The 23900-nt window shown below is 59.8% G+C and overlaps 1 protein-coding gene across 2 annotated transcripts; it reads right to left on the reverse strand.

The window, feature by feature from the left end:
- Window positions 1–797: 797 nt before the first annotated feature.
- Window positions 798–23776, reverse strand: RHOBTB2 (Rho related BTB domain containing 2). Of its 2 annotated transcripts, none has more exons than XM_008251744.4 (10): window positions 23706–23776; window positions 15344–15545; window positions 14776–14879; window positions 14183–14368; window positions 12400–13418; window positions 12045–12163; window positions 9283–9433; window positions 4361–4449; window positions 3536–3641; window positions 798–1884 (listed from the first exon to the last, which is right to left on the reverse strand). In XM_008251744.4, exons 1-10 carry the CDS (start codon window positions 23759–23761, stop codon window positions 1667–1669), a joined length of 2250 nt encoding a protein of 749 aa, XP_008249966.1. In that variant the 5' UTR covers window positions 23762–23776; the 3' UTR covers window positions 798–1666. The 2 variants fall into 2 exon arrangements, with proteins under 2 accessions (XP_008249966.1, XP_051692716.1); XM_051836756.2 differs by lacking the exon at window positions 23706–23776 and adding an exon at window positions 19061–19430.
- Window positions 23777–23900: the final 124 nt, after the last annotated feature.

Raw genomic sequence — 23900 nt, forward strand, 5'->3', positions numbered from 1 at the left:
CTCCATGAGGCTTTGCGCTCATCTTGGGGTCCGCTTTGTTTCTGGATTCGTTCTATCCCTGTCCCAGAGCTACCAGCATTTGGGTGGTGGAGCCCGGGCCATGGCCCTGCGACCTAAAGCCTCACTCTTGAGCTCTGAGCCCAGGACCCCACTGCCTCCTGGTCCCACCCTCATTGGTGGTGGACACCATCTCTTACTTCCACAGAGGGCTGGTGGGTTGTGGGATGTGAGTCAGGATTGGGAACTGGATGGGGCGGGGGGAAGGGGTCTGCTCAGGCCCAGCTCTCGCCACAGGGGGGCTGCAAGCTGCTGCTTTCACCCCTACCCCCAACCCTCCCCACCCCCCCCGTTCCCACCTCTCCAGGTTATCTTTGCTTTTCCTCCTCCAACCCAGTTCTCCCCTTTGCTCCTTCCCTTTACCCCAAACCAGCACTAGGCAGGGCTGTGTCCTGCCTCCTACAGAGAACTCCTGCTCACTGGTGCTGTGCCCTTTACCTGCCTGACCTCTGACCCCACCCCAGCACACGGAGCCTCCTGGGCCTCCCTCCCAGGCAGGAGGCTGGCCTGCATTCCCCAGCAAGAGGCCAATGAGCCCAGAGCCCAGAGTCCTTCCCTATCACCCAGACTCCTCGGCGGCAGGCCAGGAAGCTGTGGGGCAGAGCTGCCAGCAGGGGGCACCCTCAGCCCAAGGCTGTCTATAAAAACGTATGCTATGCAGGGTCTTTTGCTTTCCATTCTTTTTGGGGGACAGAGGATAGAGCGCTTCTGTTGGTGGCGATTTTGTTGTTTGGTCTTCGTTTTTGTATTTTTTTTTTTTTTTTTTTTTTTTTGCTAATTTCATCCCACCCCATAAAAAGCAATGCTACCCAGAGGCAGAGGAAGGGGCCCAGAGGAGCATGGGATTGCTGGGCAGCCCCACCCCTTGCTTCTCCTCTCCCCATCCCAGCTGTTGCTTTGGCTGCCTGTCTCCAGGGAGAAGTTTCTCAGGGCACCAGGAGGCGATGCCTGCAGGCAGGGAGCTGTGACCCACCTGCGCCACCTTCCGGCCAGCGTGGTCTGCAGCCGGGGGGGAGGGAGGCGGGCAGGACACAAGCCTTCCCAGGCCGCCTCCTGCAGCTGCGCCCGCCCCAGGACACAGAAGCCTGGAGGCGGGCTCTCCGAAGGCTCCGTTTCTACCCTGACTTCTCCAGTGAGGATATGAGTTGGCTCCACATGGAAGTGCCCACGAAAACACTCGCAACCTTCAAGTCTGTGGGTGAAAAGACACGGCCAACAGGGGCAGGCCCCTCGCTGCTCACCGTGTGTGGCCAGCACATGGGCCAGAGACGCACATCCAAGCCCTCGTGGCCAGAGGAAGGCTTCTCCCTTGGACTTGAGAGCTCTCAGAGCCAGACAGAAAATGCCAGAGCGCACAGCTCTGTCCCTGCCTGCCAGCAGTCGTCTCCTGCCCTCCTTGGGAGCTGGGGGACCTCTGTGGCTGGTCCCCTGTGCGGTCCATCAGCAGCAGGGTCCGGCTCCTCTCTGGCGGCGGAGGACGGCTCTGCCCTCGGGGTCCTGGTCATTCGGGTCCCCTGGACCCTGTTGGGTGGAGGAGGTGATGCACGAGAGCAGAAGGCCGAGGGCACACGGGGTGGCAGCAGCAGGGTCAGGAGAGGGCGGCGGCCGCTCAGACCACGGCCGAGGAGGAGGAGGGCGACGCAGAGGTGGCGGCAGAGGCGGGCGGCGAGGCGGGGCTGTTCCAGAACAGCCAGCGCCGCTTGGGCTGCCGTTTCAGGTGGAGGTAGTCCTCCTTCTCCCGCTCCTTCCGGGCCCGCTGGTAGTGGTCCTCCTCCTTCAGGTACCACACTGGAGGCCACCGGTGCTTCTCGAAGTACTCCTGGTTTTCTGGAGCAGAACACACGCGCCGGGCGGCGCTTGGTTAGGAGGCAGGCCAAGGGGCGCCCCGCCTGGCTGCCACCAGGACCTGCACCTGCTCCAGGGACGCCATGCACCTGCTCCCTGAGGCCCGTGACGCACGGAGGTAGCATGCCCAGGGCGGGGAGCCCACAGTCAGCCCCCGGGGAGCCCGACTCCCCTGTGTTGTTCCCTCTAAATGGGCGGCTCCGTGTGTGTTACAGATAGAATAGGTGAGACTGAGCTTGGGGAAGAAGGGGTGAGCCACGCCCGGAACGCCCCGGCCACAGTCTGGGAGATGAGAGGAGTTTCTGGCCAGGGCCAGTATTCTGAAGGGAGGCGGGACAGAGGGCTGTGGTGAGACTGCAGAGAGAGCTGGCCTTGTGCTGGGAGGAGGTGGGGAGCCAGGGAAGGGCTAGAACCAGGGCAGCGATGTCACTGACCTTGGGCCATAGGAAAAGAAGTTCTAGAAGGGTTCTACCAAAAGCAAAGAGATGCGCGACAGGCTGGCCAGGGAGGGGGTCACAGCAGCGTGGAGGGAGCCCAGTGAAGAGCTCGGGGGACAGTGAGGGGCGGGCCCCTGGGGAGTCCCGAGCAGGCGCTGTTGGGCTCTAGGGCCTGAGACGTTCATTAAGAGGCAGGGCTGTGGGGGACTGTAGAGCGTGTCCAGGCCTGGGAGGTCCAGGTGTGCACTGTGTCCACTCCCGGCTTGTCACATCATCTTACTGCATCATGAGCAGCAGCAGAAAAAAACTGGGGGGCCAGCGTTATGGCTTAACAGGCTAAGCCGCTGCTTGTAATGCCGGCATTTAACATATGGGCGCTGGTTTGGGTCCCAGCTGCCCTGCCTCCAATCCAGTCCCTTGCTAACGCGCCAAGGAAGGCAGCAGAAGATGGCCCAAGTGCCGGGGCCCCCGTTACCCACGTGGGAGACCCGCATGAAGATCCTGGCTCCTGGCTGTGGCCTGGCCCAGCCTTGGCCCTTGAGGCCATTTGGGGAGTGAACCAATAGATGGAAAAATCTCTCTCTCTCTCTCACTCTTTCTGTCCCTCCCTCTAACTTTTCCTTTCCAAATAAATAAATTTTTTTTTTTAAAGACAGGGGGAGAGAGAGAGATCTTCCATCTAAACATTTGGGTCATCTTCCACTGCTTTTCCCAGGTGCATTAGCAAGGAGCTGGATTAGAAGTAGAACAGCCAGGACATGCACCAGTGCCCGTATGGGATGCTGGCATTGCAGGAAACTGCTTTATCCACTATGCCACAATGCTGGCCTCATAAACACATCATTAAAATTTCTTTTCAGATACTTTTCTAGGTGTATACTGGGTCTGATAAATTTCTTACTATGGTGTCCCGTTCAGAAAGGAGAAAAGTTCCAATTCTAGCACAATGCCTGCTTTGCCTCTCTCAGAGCGGCAGGGCAAGTGGTCCGAGTTCCCAGACTCCCCACTTCTCGGGTCAGTGCCTGGCCTGGGGCCCCTTTGGCTTGGCTGGAGGCACCTGAGCGGGCTGTCCCCACCCCCAAGGTCAAGTGAGACGCAAGGACCCCCGGCAGCCTTGGGGTCTTGGGGGGTCAAGTTGAGCTGGCAGCAGGAGGGGCCAGCAGGGGGTGCCACTGCAACCGGCTCCGGACGCTCACCTGGGGACATGGCCTTCATGTCGCGGGGGAACTTGCGGCACACGTTGTTGTAGTTGGTGCAGATGTGGTGCAGGCACCAGTCGGCCAGCTGGTAGGCGCAATGGAACTGGGGGTGGAACAGGAGAGCAAGCACACTGAGGCCGTGCGGCCAGGGCTCAGCACGGCCTTCAGAGCTGACGCCCTGGCACCGGGCAGGCAGAGGCCCCATGGGAACCCACACAGAGCTGCGGTCTGTCCCGTGCTGTCCACGCTACACACATCCAGGGCGCATGGGGTGCTTCCTGTGGCGTCTGCCCTCCTTTGCCCCATCCCTCTTCCTTCTTCTCCCCATCAGGGGCCAGAACAGCTGGCAACAAGGCACTGACGCAGGCTAACAGCTGATGCCACCAGCCTTGGGTCAGCCTCACTCGGAATTCCTCAACTACCCTGATGGCTGAGTCTCTGGTGCTGTGAGGGCCGGGGTGGGAGACGTGCCTTGTTTGTTTGGGGTTAAGAGGGTGGGTGGTTAATTTCAGATGGAGAGTTCTCATGCTCCCTCCCCGCCCCTGCCCCAGATGAAGTCAGGCAAGCAGTACCCGTGCACTTGTCTATGGGAGAAACCAGGGTTCCCCGAGCCCCTGCCCTATGGTGGGCTAAAGTATCCACCAGCAGCTCTGCCCTGGGGGAGTCGGGGATGCGATGGGCACCACCCACCCAGGGAGCCAAGTCTGTCAAGCAGGACCCTTCCTCCCCAGCCCCCACCTCCCTCCAGCCCTCCCCTGTCACCCGCATCAGCAGGCAGAGCCTAGATTGGACGATGTCGCCGACCCCTTCCCACCGCGGTACCTGAGCCAGCTCCAGGAACACCAGGACGTCTCCATCGATGTCCACCATCATCTGGGTGGCTTCCATCAGCCCGGTCACGGTGTACTGCTCTGTGACACACACAGCCAGCGGTTGACAATCAGGACTGGCCCTGCAACCCCTCCCGCCCCCAGCAGGGGGCACTGCAGGACCAGGAGCGAGTCCGACAGGCCAGGCAGAGCTCAGAGCAAGATGTTCTCAGTGCGCCGCAGGGGGGTGGGCGTGGGAAGGGGAGCCTCGAGGAGGATTTCTGAAACTACAGACAAGGGTGCCTCCCAAAGTTCGTGGAAAACAGCAGGAGCGGGTAAGTGTACTTCGATGCACACACACCCGTGTTCTGCCCGCTGGCCGAGACGCACGGGTGAACGCTCCAGCAGAAGCAGCCGCCGCAGACGGAAGGCAGCGCTGGTCTTCCGTGTGTGGGAAGTGGAAGAAAGGCTGAGGATGTGGGCTCAACCTACCACTTAAACGAGTTAACAGAGAGTAAGGGAGAGACAAAGAGATAGAGATCTTCCATCTGCTGGTTCATTCCCCAGATGGCCACAATGGCCAGCGCTGGGCCAGGCCACAGCCAGGACTTCCTCCAGATCTCCCATTTAGGCCATCTTCTACTCCTTTCTCAGCTCACTAGCAGGGAGCTGGACTGGAAGTAGAGCAGGGGCCCGCCGCCTGTAGCACCGGCATCCCATATGGGGACCAGCTCAAGTCCTGGCTGCTCCACTTCCACTCCAGCTCCTTGCTAGTGGCCTGGGAAAGTGACAGAGCGCTGGCCCAAGTGCTTGGGCCCCTGATCCTATGTGGGAGACCGGAGGAAGGTCCTGGCTCCTGGCTTCAGATAGGCCCAGTTCTGGCCATTGCAGTCATTTGGAGAGTGAACCAGCAGATGGAAGATCTCTCTCTCTCTCTCTCTCTCTCCCTTTCAAATAAATAAATCTTAAACAAACAAACAAAAACCAGAAGTAAAGTAGCTAGGACATGAACCAGCACCCACACTGGATGTCAGTGTTGCAGGTGGTGGCTTTACCCACCATGCCACAATGTTGGCCCCTGGATTAATCTAAATTTTGTCACAATTTGTGTACTCACCTTGCATTTTATTTCATAACACTGACACTGAAGAAACACTCTTGGTCCTGAATTTTAATTAGAAGTACCAAATATAAACTCATGAGGTATTTTCTCTTTTAAAAGATAAATATGGGGTGGGCGCTGTGACATAGCAGGTAAAGCCACCACCTGCAGTGCCGGCATCCCATATGGACGCCGTTTCGGATCCTGGTTACTCCTCTTCTGATCCAGCTCTCTGCTATGGCCTGGGAAAGCAGTAGAAGATGGCCCAAGCCCTTGGACCCTTGTACCCACGTGGGAGACCCAGAAGCTCCTGGCTTCGGATTGGCGCAGCTCCGGCCGTTGCGGCCAACTGGGGAGTGAACCAGCGGATGGAAGACCTCTCTCTCTCTCTCAGCCTCTCCTTCTCTCTTTGTGTAACTCTGACTTTCAAGTAAATAAAATAAAATTTTTAAAAAAAGATAAATATGAGGGAAGTTCCAAAAATTTGGATAGTTTTCATGATTTTGTGACTATTTTAAAATTTACTTTATCGGTGAAGTTTAACAGTTTTTCATTTGATTACTGTTCGTAGCCCTTGCCTATTTACCTGATGAACCATGGTCTTTTTACTTTTTTTTTTTTTTAAGATTTATTTATTTACTTGAAAGGCAGAGTTACAGAGAAACAGAGGGAGAGAGGGAGAGATCTTCCATCTACTGGTTCACTTCCCAAATGACCACAATAGCCAGAGCTGGGCCAGTCCAAAGCCAGGAACCAGTTCTGGGTCTCCCATGTGGGTGTAGAGGCCCACGCTTTTGAGCCATCTCCCTCTGCTTTCCCAGGCACATTAGCAGGGAGCTTGACTGGAAGTGGAGCAGCCAGGACTCAAACCGGCGCCCATAAGGGGTGCCAGCACCACAGGCAGTGGCTTTACCTGCTATGTCACAGTGCCAGCCTTTTTACTGTTTATTTGTTGAACTCTTTATTTAGTAAGCATTAGGCCTTTGTCTATAATGTAGATAAAAAATATAGTTTCAAAAAATAAATATTAAGTTAAAAAGTCTGTAGAAAAATAAAAGATGTTTATTTTGATTCAAAAAAATTGTGCATGCATTTTTTTTCTAATCCCGTTTTCCATAAACTTTTTGAAGCACCCTTGTATTTCCCATCCCTGTCCATGAAAATGACCTAGAACACAAGAGGCATCCCGGTGGCCATGAGAATTCCCACTGGATGGAGCTGCAGCTTCCATTCCCAACCGCAAGACGGCAGGACTTCCGAGTCTGGGGCCTGAGACGGCCAACGGGACCCCAGGACATCTCGTCAGCCCACGCAGCGGCAAGGCGGCCGCTCAGACCCTGCTGGGGAGAAGCAGGCTGGCTGCAGCTGGCGCGGCCCCCTGAGGCCTGCCCACATCGAAGGTTCCTAAACAGCCACTATTAAAACACAACCTGTTCGCCCTCCAAAGCTAGGAGGAGGCCAGTTTACTCGGAGATGCTAGATCAAAGGGAAGCCTTGCGTTCACCTTTTTTTCCTACATGAACCGAACCACTCCGCGACCCAACGGCAGTTCAGGGCAAGTTCTCTCTCCAGAACCTGCCCGACAGGTAAATGAGAAAGGGAAACTGGACTGGGAATCGTATTATCATCAACACTGCGTAAACCGATGGACCCAGGCAATGATCCTCGACAGCTGCTCACGGCACGGAACGAAGGACAAGCAGCGAGCCGCGCAGCTTGGTAAAGAAGAGAAACAACCCACGCAGGTGCCTTATGGAAGAAAACTCACACCTCACCTCGCCTCTGGTCCCAAACACAGGGCACAGGGAACATGGCGGACAGGGGCCCAGGGCGAACTACACTGGAGGAACGCAGACCACACAGAGCCAAATCATGGGAGACTCGGCAGGAGCAGGCCAGTATTTGTTTTTTTCCAGCAAATAAATTGCATGGTGAGAAAAAGTTTTTAAGCGGACAAGGTAGCCATGGATTGAGAGAGACATAAAAGACATACATAAAACCGTGCTCTAGTGTGTGAGGGCGCACGTGTGGATGATGAAGTGACTAAGGACAGGCAGGAAAGAAGTCCATAAAAAATACTCCAGAAAGAATACTGGGCCCTGGAGGTTCTCCCGGGGGCAGGAGTGGGGGCCAGAATCGCAGCCTGGGAGGGACAAGTGGGGACTGTGTGGCCGGCCAGGGTCTAGTTCTGACATGGTTTGCATGTCGTTTTCTGTACTTGTGTTGTACTTGGTAGGAAGCTGACCTCACCGGGCCTTCACAGGGAGATGGTCAGACTTCTGTGTAAGCTCTCTGGTGTGCAGGGACCACCTTGAGGGCAATGCTATTTTCTAGGTACCCCTGCATGGAACAGAACAGTTTAATATTTCATGGTAGCTACCTGTGTGCACTCAACCCATGGTTGTCTGCAACCCTCTGCCAGGGTGAATGAACTTAGAGCGATGACTTTATGCCTTTGTTTCCTTTGGGTCGTTTCTTTGGAAATGGTTGTTTCCTTTCTTTTTTAAGCAGAACTACTCCATCTACGAATTTGAAGTTTACGTGCACTGGACAGGCCACACCAGGCTTGGTGGACAGCAATGGCCGAGGCAGAGTTATAGCCCCTCCTGCTTCCTGCCCTCAAGCTCCTGCTGCCCACCAGCTGGGGCCCCTGAGCCCCTCCGTGGGCTCACTGGTTCTGATCACTGATGTCTGCCTCCTTCTTGTGACCATGCCCCCCCGCCCCACCCCACCCCACCACACACGTCTCGTCACTGGATTGCTGTCTCCCCACATACCCGAGCCCCAGTCTTGACCATCTGCCCCGGGCCCACCACCTCTGATGCTGGGTCCTTGCCCGAACCTCGGCGCAGCCTCTGAGGCTCTGCCCTCCGCCCCTGTGACCCAGCCAGGACTACTAACGTCACCATCAACACCAGCACTCGTGCCAATGCCAACACCAACTTCAAGGGAAGTCACCAGCCTGCCTGGGGCTCCGGCCCCACACTCCCTGCATCAGGCCCAGGACCCAGACTGCCTGCCCCTTGGTCTCCCCATGTCCTCAGTCTGGCTCCCACCGGGCCTCCAGGACAGATCCAGTCTACACGCTGAGCTCTCCTTCCTATCGTGGGGGACTGCTTCCAGCAAACCAACTGCATGGGGAGACAACCTTTTAAGCTTTAGGCGTGGCTCAACCTTTGCTTTCTGGTTCTGAAAGAAGAGAAAGTGACGTGAAAGGGAGAGGCAGAAGAGAAAAAGCAGAGGAGGAGATGGCAGAGAATGGGGTGGGGGGCGAGGTTTAGGAGGAGGAAGGGGAGGGGGAGAAGGAAGAGGACGTGGGGCTGAGTCCATTTTGTAACCAAAGCCTGCCCGGGTGAAGCCAGGCTAAGAACACGATGTCCCAGCACCCACCAGAGCCCACTCTGTCGGGAGGCGATACCCCAGGAGAGAGGCCAGAAGGCAGGGCTGGGGAACCTTTTTTTCTGCCATGGCCATCGTTCGTGGGCCATACAACATCAACTGAAACATCAGGCTGCCGCGGATTTAGCGAATTTCAAGTCCGACCTGTGGCGGCCTCGGCAGGGCCTCATACAGCCGCGGGCTGGCCGTGCCCCAGCGCCGCCCTCGGTGACCTGAGACACCTCTGTCACACACACACTTCCTCACATCTGTGTCCTAACGCGAAGCTCCGTACCCACCGGCAGAAGCCACTGATGTCAGTTAGGTAGGCTCCTCCCCTGGCGCCACAGCCCGAGTCCTCGCAGGAGCCAGGTGAGAGAACACAGAAGCCGTGGCCGGGGCTCCCCCCTCCTGGCGCCTGCCCGGGGGCAGCCCTGCACAGCCGGGTAGTTTACCTGTGAGGGCGACCAAGTGCGGCAGGCAGAGGCGGTTGGCCAGGATGATGAGCTTCATGTCGTCCAGGTCGGGGGTGGACGTGAACATGCCCGTGTACAGGTATTCCAGCACCGCCCGCATGCAGCTCTTGCTGGTGTAGGGAAACACCACCTGGAGGGGCGGGCCGGAGAGCAGGCCACCGTGGGGTGCAGCTCAGGGAGCAACCGGAAGGGCCTGGCCTGCGCAGCCCTGGGCTGCACCTCCCCAAAGGCCTGGCCCCCCGAGCCACAAGTGCACCACTCGGCAGATGTCACCACTGCAGACGGCTCGAACAACTTTGGAACGGGCCTGGTGGGGGCTGGCCTCACGCACTGACGAGGCCGGCATCCCACAGGAACACTGGTTCCAGTCCCAGTGGCTCCACTTCCTACCCAGTTCCCTGCTGAGGGGCTTGAGAAAGTCAGAGGATAGCCCAAGTGCTTGGGGCCCTGCCACCCACGCAGGAGACCCGGATCGGGTTTCAAGTTCCTGGCTTTGGCCTGGCCCACACCCAGCTGCTGCAGCCATTTGGGAGTGAACCAGTGGATGGAAAATTGATCTTTGTCTCTCTCTCTCTAACTCTGCCTTCCAAGTAAGTAAATAAATCTAAAGTTACATAAAAATATGATTTATTTAAAAAATAAATAAAGGGACTGGATTCTCGGCAGCATCCTTTGGAAGCCATTCTGGCACAGAGGATGCTTGGAGGAGCTGTCTCCGCGGCTCGCACCCGCAGCCCTCCCGCGCCGCACAGAAGCAGGAGGGGAGCAAGCCGAGCGGGCACCAGCTGGCCTCCCTCCGGCTGCTCCGCGCTGCTGCTCTGGGCCTCCGGGACCTCTCCAGGGCAGCACTGCAACAAAAACTGCTTTCTCATCAAGCACACGTCTGGTCTCTCCGGGCCACGCTCTGGGAACCGGCTGGAGTTCAAAGCTGGCACAGGCGGCGCCGAGCAGCGCAGCGAGCCAGCAGGCCCTGGGAGGGGGCGGGCTCGCCAGTCCCCACGCTGTGCATACCCAAATCCCACCACCGCTGCCACTCTGGAGGCCAACTCAAACCTCCACCCTTCCGCCCAGCCTTCGGGAGGACTTCCCGCCCAGGAATCTTGGGGGCACCCCTAACTCTGCATCACAGGACAAGAGGCTCGGCAGGCCTAGCTCAGCTTGCATCCGGCTTAGCCAAGCCGGGTACGTGGCAGTCTCTGCACTCAAAAGCAGCCGCAGGCCAGTGCAGAAAACCCAGAACCTGGTGCATGTGCACAGGGCGGTGCCTGGCTAACCACAGGCTGTATGACGGGCAAGGAATGTTCTGGGAGCCTAGAGAGGATGACGGGAACAAGGCCTGGGCTACTGGGCTTGGCCGAGAGGATGGAAGAGACAGAACACACTCAAGAGGCTCCTCCTAACTCTTACATTTCCATCCTGGGCCCCCAAGGACGCAGTGGACGGAACCGATGAGCTAGAGGGGCATGGAGTAGATGGGAAGGCAACGATGTCCAGCATGTCTTTTTATTTCTTGCACTTAAAAATGTATTTATCCTTTTCATATTTGATAGGCAGAGAGAAAGACAGAGACAGAAAGAGCTCCCCTCTGCTGGTGCACTCCTCTAACTGCCCACAAGTGCCAGCGCCGGGTCAGCTAAAAGCTGGGAGCCAGGAACTCAACTCAGGTCTCCCGGGTGGGTGGCAGGGGGCCACGGACTCGAGCCATCGCCTGCTGCCTCCCAGGGTGTGCACTAGCAGGAAGCTAGAGTGGGGAGCAGAGCGGGACTCAAGTGCGGGTACTCAGTGTGCGACACAGGCATCCCAAGCGGCATCGTACGCACTGCACAAATGCCCACCCCTCTTCTCTGTATTTGGACGCTTTGGCATCTTGGAGGCTTGCTGACCCTGGAGGGATGGCCCCCTCCCAGGGCCGGCCAGTTCCTGAAGCTAGGAAACAGCATGCTTTGCAAGGATGCCTTTGTGTGCACGTCAACTCGTGCAGAGCCCACAACCCCAACCCCTGCCTCCTCCATCAGACACTCACACTCCAGGCCACTGTCCACCTGTCCTAGGCTCCCAAGGCCACCCCAAGGCCAGGGACCAGACAACTGGGTCAGCCCCTCCACCCCAGGGCCCGCTGACACCACTCACACCGCCAACCCCAAGCCTGGGTACCCCCCGGGGTGCACACCCCCTCCTCTTGGGATCTGTGAGTAACAAACTATCCTCCCAATGGCATTCACCTCCCCATCGCTGGCCTCACACCTCAATAATAAAACTTTCTAAAACAGTGATGGCCTCAGCATGGGATACACGGAGGTTTTTTTTCTTCCCCGTTATTTCACATGTGCCAGGGAGGTAGCAAGATACAACATTCGCAGTCAAGGAATCGGAAGTCTCAAGTTCAAGTCCTAACCTCTGCTTCCTGCTTATGCAACCTCGGGCAGGCCTCTTCACTTCTCGGGGCCTCCCTTTTGGATCCGTAACGTGGGAATACCACGCTGCGTGCAGGGGCCACGCGGGAATTCATTGGGATCATGCGCTGACAGTGTTGCCCGCGCTACCAAGTAGAACTGTCACTGTAATTCTCTCCTGGTTTACCGTCAAATCCTTGGCTACGAGAACCACCCCAGGGACTTCTCCTGGGCCCATCACCCTGTCGTCAGCACACGGTGCTGGAGGGACTACTCTGAAAGGGTGGGTGGCTCAGGCACAAGGGGCGCAGACGCCTCTCACCCTCCCCGCCCTCCCCTCAGCCTCACCTCCCTGGTGGAACTCTCCACGAACGGGCCCCCGAACATGGCAGCCATCCAGTCACAGCTGGAGATCAACAGGGGCTTGTGGGCGCTGATGGTGCCGTCGTCCAGGATGAAGGTCACGTCTGCCCGGGGACACGAAGAGGCATCACGTGTGGACGCGGTGACAGGACACAGACGCAGGGTGAGCGGCCCGAGGAGTCGTCACTGGGCCCAGAAGAGCCCCCTCCCTCCCCCCACAAAACCCGAAGCCACAAGACGCAGAGGCCTCAACGACCCAGCTGTCAGCCAGGAGCGTGGCGGCCACATCTCCAGGGTGACAGGGGCCAACCCAGACCCCCTCAGGAAGCACGCAGCCTACCTGAGAAGGTGCCCTTAGCCAAGCACTCCTTGACCCGGTTGGTGCGGCGCACGTGGAAGGCCTTGGTGATCTCCTGGTTCATGAAGGCCTCGTTGTTGAGGATGTTGGCCACCATCATGCGCAGATCGAAGACCTCCAGCAGCTCGGCGATGTGGGCGATGTGCAGGAGGTCCCGCTCGTTCTCGCCCAGCTCCCCGGTGTACAGGTACTTGAGGACGGCCCGGAAGGGCCCCGGCTGGATGGAGCTGTCCATCTTCACCACCACCATCAGCCGCGACTTGAAGGTCAGAGGGTCTTCCGCCATCTCCTCCTGGATGCTCACGAAAGCCCGGCTCCAGGAGGACAGCACGCGACCCCTGCCCGGCAGGTACTCTGTCCCGTTGCCCCGTAAGATCCCGTCGCTGGTGGAGGCCCGCAGGCCGCCAGGACCCGAGCCCCCGGCCTCGTCCACGCTCTCACACACGTCAAAGCTGGCTGCCCGCAGCAGGAAGTCCCGCCCGTGGTGGTGGTGGTGGTGGTGGTGGTGTGGCTCGGGGTGGCCCCGGGGGTCCTCCGGGCGGGGGCCGCCTGGCCCTGAGGGGCCCCCCAGCTCCCCCTCACTCAGGTCCATGAGGAACAGGTCGTAGAACTTGGAGGAGGAGGTGGAGAGGTAGATCTTGTGGGCAAAGATGCGCACTCGCTCCTGCAGCACCAGGATGACGTCCGCGCAGAGCGGGTCCTCCAGGAGGTGGGCGGGGCACTCCTCGCTGCTGGACGGGGGGTCGGGCACCACGATGATGGGGGGCGGCGGCTTGGGGGGCAGGAAGGGCGCCTGCAGCAGAGGCCGCTGCACGTTGCGGAGGTGGGACTTCCAGAACTGCAGGTGGCGGCGCGAGATGAGCGCGGCCCGGATGGCGTTGTCAAAGACGTCCTTGATGCCAAACTGGGCCACCACGCTGGTCTCGTAGTAGGGGATGCCCAGCTCCTTGGCCACCTCCCGCCCCTTCTCCGGGGGGAGGATCTCATTGGGCTTGATGGGCCTGGGAAGTTCAGGAAGGGAAATCAAACTCGGGCCGGCGCGACAGCGAGCCTGCCCCTTCTCCTCCGGGCTGCAGGGACCCTGCACAGGACACAGACCTGCTGCTGCCAGGAGGCATTTCCTAACTAAGTCAGGCCCCAGCCACCTCCCCCTTCTCCGGCACTTAAAAGGGGCAATGCTCCATTGCTTGGGAGGTGGGTGCCCGATATCCACACGGGATTGGTTCCAGGACCCCCTTGGAAACCAAAAGCCATGATGTTCAAGTGTCTTACAGGAAAGGAGGTAGTGTTTGTGTAGAACCTATGCTACTTCCTCCCATATCCTTTGATCCTCTCTAGATGGCTTCTAATACCTAATGCGAGTGTAAATGCCACGTAAAGAACTGTTGCACCGTGTTGTTCAGGGAATAAGGACAAGAAAAAATACTTCTGCACCTGTTCAGCACAGATGCCGTTTTTGTTCCCAAATCACCACTTGAGTGCCCAGCTGTGGCACCCAGGGAGGGCTCATCTCCAGCAAAACTGTTCCTTCCCGTGTCTTTCCTCCCAGAGCTCAGCACAGTACTCCCCGCATGCCCAGAGTGCAATGCACACATGAATCAGTGAGTGACAGAACGAATGAGCAAGCTCCTTGGCCCCCAACGTGAGCCTGGGGGGACAGAAGGACAGCTCCGTGGGACTCCCCCAGGGCCGAGCAGGCAGTCCCGGTGACCTGCTGGCTCCTGGGGCCTCCATCTGCCCCCGCCCCAGGCACTCGAGCCCCTACCTGGCCAGGGGTCGCCGGGCCCTGTTGACGGCCTCCAGGTCGGCGTAGCGCAGGTCCAGCTGGCAGCCCACCAGGATGACAGGTGCCCGAGGGCAGAAGTGCTTGATTTCTGGGTACCACATGGTCTTGACATGGTGGAGGGAGTTGGGGTTGGCGATGGAGAAGCACAGAACCACCACGTCGGATCTGGCAGGGGAGGGGGGCAGATGGTGCGGTTATGGGGCGAGGTCACCTGTGTATCCCCACTCCCGCACTGCAGTCCCACATTCGGTCCCCGGGGACCTGCCCCTCCACCTCACACACAGCGCAGAGAGGCGGGACCTGTTTCAGAGCTCTTGGCCTCACAGCTGCCTCGTAAGCTAGAAACGACCATTTTTACCCTCTCACAGCCAAGAAAATCATCTTAGAGCTCGGGGTGGCAGAACTAGGAGTCAGGCCAGGCCTGGCCTGCTGACTGCATGCCCAAGCTACTTCCACTGCCCTAGGCTGCCCCTGGCCCTCGTGAGGGCCTGCGGTGCCTTTGTCTCCACTCTGCTTCCCAGCAGAGGGAACCCCCACCCGGGCTCCCTGCAGGCTGCCAGGGCCTCCCCTACCTCCCATACGCAAAGCGGCGGTCTTTGTGGTGGTCTCCAAAGGTGTCCCAGAGGCGCAAGGAGACGCTGACGTCATCTACCACGTCTCGGGAGCGTTCCAGCACCTGGGGGGAGGGGCACGAGAAGCAAGGGCCTCAGTTCTTGGGATACCCTCCCCCCGCAACCTTGCAGCTCCCAGGAAGCAATGGGGGTTGGAGGGGCAGGGCCAGGGTCTCCTATTGTGTGCCTGGGAGGGCAGGCTGGGACCAGGGCAGAAGGGATCTCTTCAGAGTCCACCCCGCAGAGCTCCCGGCTTCCCTTGTGTGACGCATGTGTCTGATGGCCTCTGATCTTGGCTGTTAGCAGCCAGCTTCTTCCCGCCCCTGAGCCCCCCGGGGGTCCTTACTTACTAGGGGCTGTGACGAACTCCAGCCAAAGCCGGCTGTGCCACTGAACACCCAATCGGTCTGAGTGGACTCTTTCCTCTTCAGCTGCCCCCGCCCCGCCCCGCCCCGCCCCGCCCCGCCCCGCCCCTAGGGGCCCTCCGTGAGCTCTGGAGACATCCAGAAGAACCCAGATGCAGCCTTACCTCCTGGCACACGCGGTACTGGTCGATGGCCCAAACGGTGGGCACGTGGGTGGCGAGCAGCTGGTACTGGGTGAGGGTGGCATTGCAGGCCCGGGCACAGATGAGCCTGGTCTTGCCCACGGCGTTGTCGCCCACCACCACGCACTTGATGGTCTCTACGTTTGGCCTTTCATAATCCATGTCAGAATCCATTAATTGGGACCTGCTGGGGCAGAGGGAGGCGGTTGGGACAGCCTGGCGTGCCAGCCCCCTGAGGGCCAGGCGCTGGAGCTACAGCAGCAGGGAGCAAGCGACTTCCGGGGCAGAGCGGCTCTGCAGGAGACAGAGCCCGGCCAGACAGGAGAGGAAGGAGCTCGTGTGTCCCTCCTGTGCCCGGCAGCCCCCAGCTGGGTTTCTGGGAGGAAGACGCCTGTGAGAGGGTCCAGGACCTGTCCTGTGCGTGCTGCCCCGGAGACAGGAAGCTGCCTGGGAAGCCACTCATCATCTGCTCTCCTTGCTTGTCAGGGCTGTGGCAGCACCACAAACAGCTGAGAGAGGCAGAGCTGGGGCCAGGTCCCACCCCTTCCCAGCAAGCCTGAGGCAGGGCCCCTTTAAAATCTAATGGCCTTGTCCTGGCCAGGCGGCAGCTCTGCTCTCCTCTCCTCGTGGTGGGCTTCCCAGCTCCGGCCCGCGCAGTCTGTCCCTCACCCCCACCCGCAGCCCCCTTTATGCACACACTAGAGCTTCCCTGGCAGCCTCTCTGGACAGGAGGTTTCAGATGCACCTGACCAGCCCGCGGGCCTCCCATCCCTGACCGAGTGTCCTGCTGCCCGCCTGCCTTGCTCCGCTGTGGGCCCAGCTTTGAGACGATGGAGGGGGTAACCTGTGACCACACAGCCCGCGGGCCTTCCCGTCACCCACCAGGAGCAGTCCCTGCTCCTGCACACCCCATTCCCAGCCAGGAGGATTCTCCGCTGGCAGACCCCAGAGGGCTGGCTCTCCCGGGAGAGGCTCACTAAATTGGCCATAAGGCGAGTAAGGTTCCTGGAGGGAGCAGAGGATCAAAAACTAGGGGGCCAAGTGCTTGCCTCAGTTTCCCTCTATTGAGGGCAGAGAGGGAGGAAGGAACATGTCCACCCGCAGACAGGGATGGCTTGGGGGAGCGAACAGAAGGCCCTCTGTAGTCAAAATGTCACGTCTGTGTTTAAAAAAGCCACCACCAGGAGGCCCTGGGCCTGTGGGGCCTTTCGCTGGCAGCCTTGCAGTTGGCACCCACCCTCCTGGAAGGGTTGAGGGGCGCAGGTGGAAAGGAGGGGTGGGGCAGGCGTTAGAGGGAAGCCTGGTTTCTCCGAGGCCTTGCACCTGCCTGCTCGTGTGCTCCGAGTGTGGGGGCCACAGAACCGAGAGTCACCCTGCCCAGGCCCAGGCAGCCTGAGCCCAGAGGAGTCCTGGAGTCGCCCAGGCCCCCAGCAGCAGGACAGATGCTCCCTCCCTTCCCACCAGGCTGTAACTCGATGCCAGCATGCAGGAATGCAGAACCAGCCCAAGGATCCAAGTCAGGGTGGCCACGATGGCCACGGACGCATCTCAGCGAGGCAGGCAGAGAGCGCGGCCAGGTCCCCTTGCTGAGAGGGCCCACAATCTGGGCTCTTAGGCAACAAGGGGTCTCCTGGAAGCACCTCCCCCGCCCTGGTCTCCAGGGCAACTGGCTGCATCACTCCCCCTGCAGCCGCTGCTCCTCCCTCTTCTCCCGCCTGAGCTGAGGACCAAGCAGGGAACCCCACCTGGGCACTTCCTGAGGGATGTGCCCGTGCCAGGAGCAGTCACCTGGGCTGTGGTTTCTGTTGTGCCGGGGGAGTAACACAACCCAACCCCAGCTCCGCAGCACGTGCAGCCGCAGGAGAAAGACACAAATGAGCTGCGCAGCAGAACTTCTTTTTCAAGTCTAGGTTCCGGCAGGGGGTGAGGAGCCCTGAAGTGGGCCATCAGCTCCCAGTCCAGGAGCTTCCAGAAAGCGGGGACGATGCCGGGACACAGCAGAGCAGTGCTGGTTCAAGTTCAGCGACTGCACGCTCGAAACGCTCATGCATACCTTGCGTTGGGTCACCTCCAGGGTGAAGGAGGGCACAGATAACCAACAAGCAGGATAGCAGCCAATACCCAGCCGTGAATGCTAACACCAGACCCGCTAGAGCACCACCCAGCTCCGTGCCCCTCCAGCCTCCCCCACCCCTGTGTGTCCTTTGCCTATTTCTATCATGCTCGCCCACCGCCTCTGTCCCAGTGCCCGACTGGCGACCTGCACCGTCCTGTCCGGGAAAGGGCAACATGCTTCACTTTTCTAGGCACAGTCTGTCCCCTCTGGAAAATGGGTATGTGTCTGCTGGATGAAAAGTCACCCAGATCTCAGAGAGTTCGTGCCAAGAGGGCCTGGGCTGAAAGGAGGCATTTGCCTTCTTATGCAATGCAGTATTATATAACGCTAGATTGCATATCTATATGTATAATTATATCTGTCTTTGCGATGCAGGCTGGCCCCATTCAGCCCGCAGAACTCTTGGTCTCATCATGGCTGTGCACAGCGAGGATCCCGTCCTGCAGAGGGTGTGCCAACAGGAGCGTAATTTTTGCCCTGGAATAGTGCAACTTTCCCCGGTCACGGCTGATGCACCCACGACGATACAACCCCCCGGCGAGCCACCCAATTCCCTCCTTCCCTCTGGCAGGCTCCCCTCCCATGACTCTAGACTTTTCCTCACAATTGCCTCCTCCCGCTTCCGCCTGAACCTGCACAAACAATGGTTTCCCTGCGGCCCCGCCCTGGGCCCCAGGACCCCAAAGCTACTCCTCTCCTGCAACAATCCCAAAGACGCCGGTACCTGCTCTCGTCACCCCTGTCCCATCCCTGCCCAGCTGCTGTGCTGCCGGCTCCTTGCCAGCCCAGGCCAAACCCCGGGGTGTGCTCGGATTAGCTACAGACCTCGCAGGCTCCCACTGCCACCCCCACACCCCTACACACGCTCTGCGGAGCTCGGAAAAGGCCCCCTTTCCCTCCCACAGCAGGATGGGAGGCTGGTTCATCTGCGGCTGCCCTAGTCTGGTTGTCAAGGAAACCACAGAATCTCCCTGGGAGCCAGGCTGGTCTCCTAGCAACCAATACCCCACATCCTGCATCTCACAGAAACGTGAAAGGGAGGAAAAGCCGGGAAATGACGGTAAAAATCAAGGAAGACGCAAAAGCAGAGCAAAGCCAGGGTGGACTCGGAACTAAGGCAGGCTCCCCGCTGGGGTCGCTGCCTTCGTGGGAGCCGGGATCCCGCGCGGATCCAGTGGGGAAGCAAGGCCCTGGGGGATGGCGATCGGTCCTATTAACAAAAACGCAAGGCCAGACACCGCACTGAGCCTTCTGCAACCCCAGGAGCGGGAACACAAGCCCACGACGCCGAGGACGCCCCCACCCCGGGTGTGCCAGCATGCAGGCCCCTCCACGCTGCAATGGTGGAGCTGAGTTCAAGGAGGCATCCACAGAGCCGCGAGCAAAACGCCCGGATCCCACGGCTTTAAACACACCACACACATACAACGGAAACACCTGCCCCACTCGGGACCTGCCAACCCCCCACCCGACACGCACACGAGCAAAGGAACCAATGGGGGGAGGGGCAGGGGCGGGGCGCGACCCGCCGAGGCCCGGGGAGCCGGCAGGGCCGCGAGGACAGGCCGGGCGCGGCTACTCACAGCTCTCCACGGGACGGGCCGACAGCTAGCGCAAGGAGCACCTCTCCGCCCGCCGGGCGCGCTCATGGTAGTGGGTGCGGGGGTCCCGCCGCGGGCGAGCGGGGACGACGCCGGCGCCGCGCTGCAGCTCGCGTTCCGTCAGGACCTCGGGCGGCGCGGCCCGGGCCGGACGGCGGGCAGCGTGCGGCCGCGCGCGCGGCACTGCGGCCACGGCCTCTTCCGGATCAGCATCCCCGCCCGCCGCGGGCGCCCAATGTCATGGAGGCTCCGGGAGCTGCGCGGGGCCGCGCCGCCGCCGGGACGCCCGGGCGCCGCAGTCCTCGGGACCGCTGGCGACCTCCGCTTTTCATTCACAAAAAAAAAAAAAAAAGCAAAGGGGATTAAAAAAAAAAAAAAGGCAGGAGGAAAAAAGGAGGGAGGAGAAAAAAAACCGCACCCGGGAACGGCGGCCGAAACGGGGACCGCCCACCGCGGGGCTCGATTGGCCGAGAGGAGGCGGAGGGCGTGGCGGGGGCGGGGAAAGCCGGGGATTGGGCGAGCGCAGGCCCCGCCCCCTTCCTCGCTCGGCTGCGAAGCTGGCGGCCCCGTGAGGCGTGGCCGGTCGCCGGGCTGCCGGGAGGCTGAGGGGCGTCGCGGTGCTCCCTCGAAGGGACGCGAGCGAGCCGGGAACGCCAGGCCTTGCCGCCGTCTCTCTCCGTGAACCCATGCTCCGCCGCTGGCCCCCACCCGGGAGAGAACGGCGGTTTCCACACCAGCCGCGAGGGGTTGGCGGGCTTTTCTTGGCGCGTGAGGGCCCGCCACCCCCACCGCCACCCTGCGGCTGCAGCCCGAGCCTCCGACTGCCGGGGCGCCGCCTCGCCTTGTCGCCCCAGCCCCCCACCCTGCTGCCTCCCGGAGTCCAGCCCCGTCCTGTGGTCTCCCTGAGAAAGGCGGCTGGGACCCTAGCCACGGAAACAGTGCCTCGGTTTACCCCTCTGTGAAACAGGGACAGTCTCGTGGCTACTGAGTGGGCTTCGGGAGGTTGGCCTGATGATAGGATGACAGCCGGTAGCCACAGCTGGCAGCTCAGCCCACCCTGTCAATCACCTCCGGGTCCCGCGAACCGCCAGACGGGCATGCCCCCTCCATCACGCCTCCAACTTGTGCTAAGAATGCAAATCCTTTTTAATATGCATTTGTGCAAAAGGATTCGGAAGGGAATTTACTGCCAGAATGGAAGCTGCGCTGGGTGGTGTCTGAAGCCTGCCTATGAATGCGGCAGACTGGAAGCTGCCCATGGAGGCGCTGGGGCCAAGCTCGCTGGCCGGCCTGCGCGGTGCCTAGTTGGGTGTCTGACTGCGGGTCGGTGCTCCTCCACCTCCTGGATCCACCCAGAGCTGCCACCGAGGGCTTACTGACACCACAGTTCTGGTAAGGACTCCTCCGTAAGACCGCACACGCACTGAATAGGTATTTAGGAAAGAAACGAAGCCGCGCCGAGCTGTGTCTCTCCCCACGTGTTGGCATAGAAGCGCCTACCCCATCTGTGCAGAGTCACTGCGCCGAAGGCAAGCACAAAGTGACACCTGTGCAGGGTCCCCACGGCAGGCCAGGGCTCCTGCCACCCGGATGCCTGGTGCCTGCCGGCCTCCCCTTCCGCACGTCCTGGAAGCAGGCGGGCCCCGGTGCAACACGGCGTAGGCCAACAGAACTGTCGTCCCCCACCCAAAGCCACTGGGAGAGGGGCAGGGGGCTACCATAACAATAACCACAGAGCCAATGTCCTTTTCCCCTTTGGGGAGATGCCAGCTCAGCCTGGCAACCCCAACCAGGCAGACCATAGGAATGTCCGGTGGAGGGCTGGGGCCGCCCCGTGACCTGGTGCAGGTGTCCAATGAAGTTGCACAACTGTTTGTGCTCAGGAAAGCATTTCCGGCAGAACCAGGTGCTTGCCTTGGTTCCCAGCCATGCCTTCTGCACACAGTCCCCTTGTTCCCCTTATCTTCAAACCAGAGTCATCGCCAATCACCCCACTTCTCATGCGGCTCCCATCAGAACCCCACTCTGAAGGGGCCAGCACCGTGGTGCAGCCGGTTAAGCTGCTGCCTGCGACGCCAGCGTCCCATATGAGTGCCGGTTCCAGCCCAGGCTGCTCCACTTCCCATCCAGCTCTCTAGTGCTCCGGGGGCGGCAGCAGATGGCTCAAGTGGTGGGGTCCCCGCCACTCATGTGAGAGACCCACATGGGGTTCTAGCTTCAGCCTGGCCCAGCCCTCGCTGTTGCGGCCATTGTGCCTGTTTGGGGAGTGAACCAAGGGATGGAAGATCTCTCTCACTCGCTCGCTCTCCCTCCCTCTCTCCCTCCCTCCAACCCAACTCTGCCTTTCAAATAACTCTTTTTTTTTTAAAGAACACTGGGTGCCCCCTACCATTGCACAGGAGTCTTCAAAAACTTCATAGAAAATGTATATTACTAAACTATTTATGAATTTCAAAATTTTTGCACCAAAATAAACCTCCCTTTTAATTCCATTTTTCATGAAGTTTTTAAGTGTCCTGGGAGCTCCTCCAATGGGCGTTTTTTCCCACCTCCCCAGAAGCCATCACCCCCAATACTTTCTCTCTCTCTCTCTTTTTTTTTTTTTTTTTTTGGGCAGGCAGAGTGGACAGAGAGAGAGACAGAGAGAAAGGTATTCCTTTTGCCATTGGTTCACCCTCCAATGGCCGCTGCGGCCGGCGCACCGCGCTGATCCGATGGCTGGGGCCAGGTACTTCTCCTGGTCTCCCATGGGGTGCAGGGCCCAAGCACTTGGGTCATCCTCCACTGCACTCTCTGGCCACAGCAGAGAGCTGGCCTGGAAGAGGGGCAACCGGGACAGAATCGGTGCCCCGACCGGGACTAGAACCCGGTGTGCTGGCACCACAAGGCGGAGGATTAGCCTAGTGAGCCACGGCGCCGGCCCTTTTTCTCTACTGTCAAGTCATCCATCCATCACCCACCAGAGTCCATGTGGGGCAGCCTGCCAGGACTCCCAGCTGACCTCACATCCAACTCAGGAACGGGGATCTCCAGCCCTCTCCCCTCCAGCTTTCTCCCCAGACCAGAGTGCTGGAAGGTTCTCTGCACAGGAGCAGCCCTCAGCCTGTGGCAGGTGCTGGGCCTGCCACCAGTGAGCCCTGGCCAGGACTATCCTGGGGCTCCCACTTCTCCACCCCTGCTACTCCAGACAGCCCCAAGCCCCTAGCTCCATAGCCAGAGATCTGCAACCACATTTGCTTCCTCTTTGCCCAGCCAGATCCAGGAAAACGGGGCCATCCCCATGGCTGCATCTTCCCACGGGCAAGCAAAGAGCTGTCAGCGGCGCCTGCACCCACCTGCACCCACCTGCCTGTGCTCAGCTCTCTGCAGCTGGGCGGTCTGTCTCCTGGCTTCAGGTTACTTCTCAGGGCAGGGCTGGGGGTGGGGGAAGTTTCTCCAGAAAGCTCCTGGCCTCTTTCTCTTTCCCTCCTCCTGCTCCTCCTCCTCCTCTTCTTCTCTCTCTCTCTCTCTCTCTCTCTCACACACACACACACAAACACACACACACACGCACGCACTCATGCACCAGCTCTCTGCCCATTTGCACTGCAGAGGAGACCTGGTTGTGGATCCAGCCACCTCACTGGCGACTGAGGTCTGCATGCCAGCTTCCACCAGAGGGCCTGGGCAGTGCCAGCTGCTGCCCTCTGAGGGCTCCTGTGGCTTCAGTTCTGGAGTCCCCTGCCCCCCGTCCCCAGTGACATTAACCCCCTTGAGCCTGTCTCTTCAGGCCGCCCCTCCACCCACCCCCCTAACCACCCTGCTGTTTTCCTGAAGCCTGGCAGACGCTGGCCTGTGAGCAGGAGGCTTACTCAGAGGAGAGAGACCCGGCGCCGGTTCTCAGGAAGGTACACACGCAACAGGCTCTGGTCATTCGCACCTGCTGTCCTCTTCCTGGGGCCCGCCCCCTTCCTGGGCCAGCCCAGCCAGCACATCCCTTTTTTCCTCCAGCCCTCCCTCCAACCCTGCAGGATACTACCCGCTGCTTCCTGCGCCGCTGTCCCGGGACCCAGACTCTTCCCGGGGCCCTGCAGCTCTGCCTGCCCCCCAGCAGCCTGTGGTCTGGGGCAGGAGGCGTCCTCCCTCTGCTCTGAGGGCAGTGTTCAGAGGCAGCCCTGAGCCGAAGCACAAGGACCTCAACATGCAGAGCCTGCCCGGTGAGGGAGCCACGTCTGAAAAGCCTAGAATATTTCAAGCCCCCTGCCCCGGGCCCGGGGGCACCAGGAGATGAGACATCTGGGAGCCACAGTTCCCACAGTTCCCACAGGCTGAACACCCTGGTCCCACACCCTCCACCAGGCTAATCATTAGTCATCCTTCAGGACTCAGCGGAGATGCCACTTCCTCTAGGCAGCCTTCCGTGAATACTCCATCACCCATCCCCTGGCCTTCCTCTGTGCCCTATAATTGGGTCTCTCCCTCCCTCTCTCTCTCTCTCTGTCTCTCCCACACATCCACCCCTTCCACCCCCTGGGCATTTTATATGCTTATCTACTACCCTCAGTCTAGTGCTTCAACAGCCACTCATAAATGCTTGATGGATGAATGGATGTTTGGGCTGGGGGACGCTGCCACAGCAGCTACTCACGTGCTGTCCAGAGAGGTCGTCCAAGGGCTGTCCCAGCCTTTCCTTCGGGCTTCCATTGCTCTGCGCTCCCTCCAGGCTCCTGGTTCCGATGGATGGCAGTGACTGGGCCTGGGCAGGGCAGCAGGGACAGGGGGAAGGAAGAGAATGAGCACATGGTGAGTCACCCAAAGGCCCGTCAGCCCAAGTAGGGGCTGC

The sequence above is a fragment of the Oryctolagus cuniculus genome, chromosome 8 (genome assembly GCF_964237555.1).
Source record: "Oryctolagus cuniculus chromosome 8, mOryCun1.1, whole genome shotgun sequence".
NCBI lineage: Eukaryota > Metazoa > Chordata > Mammalia > Lagomorpha > Leporidae > Oryctolagus > Oryctolagus cuniculus.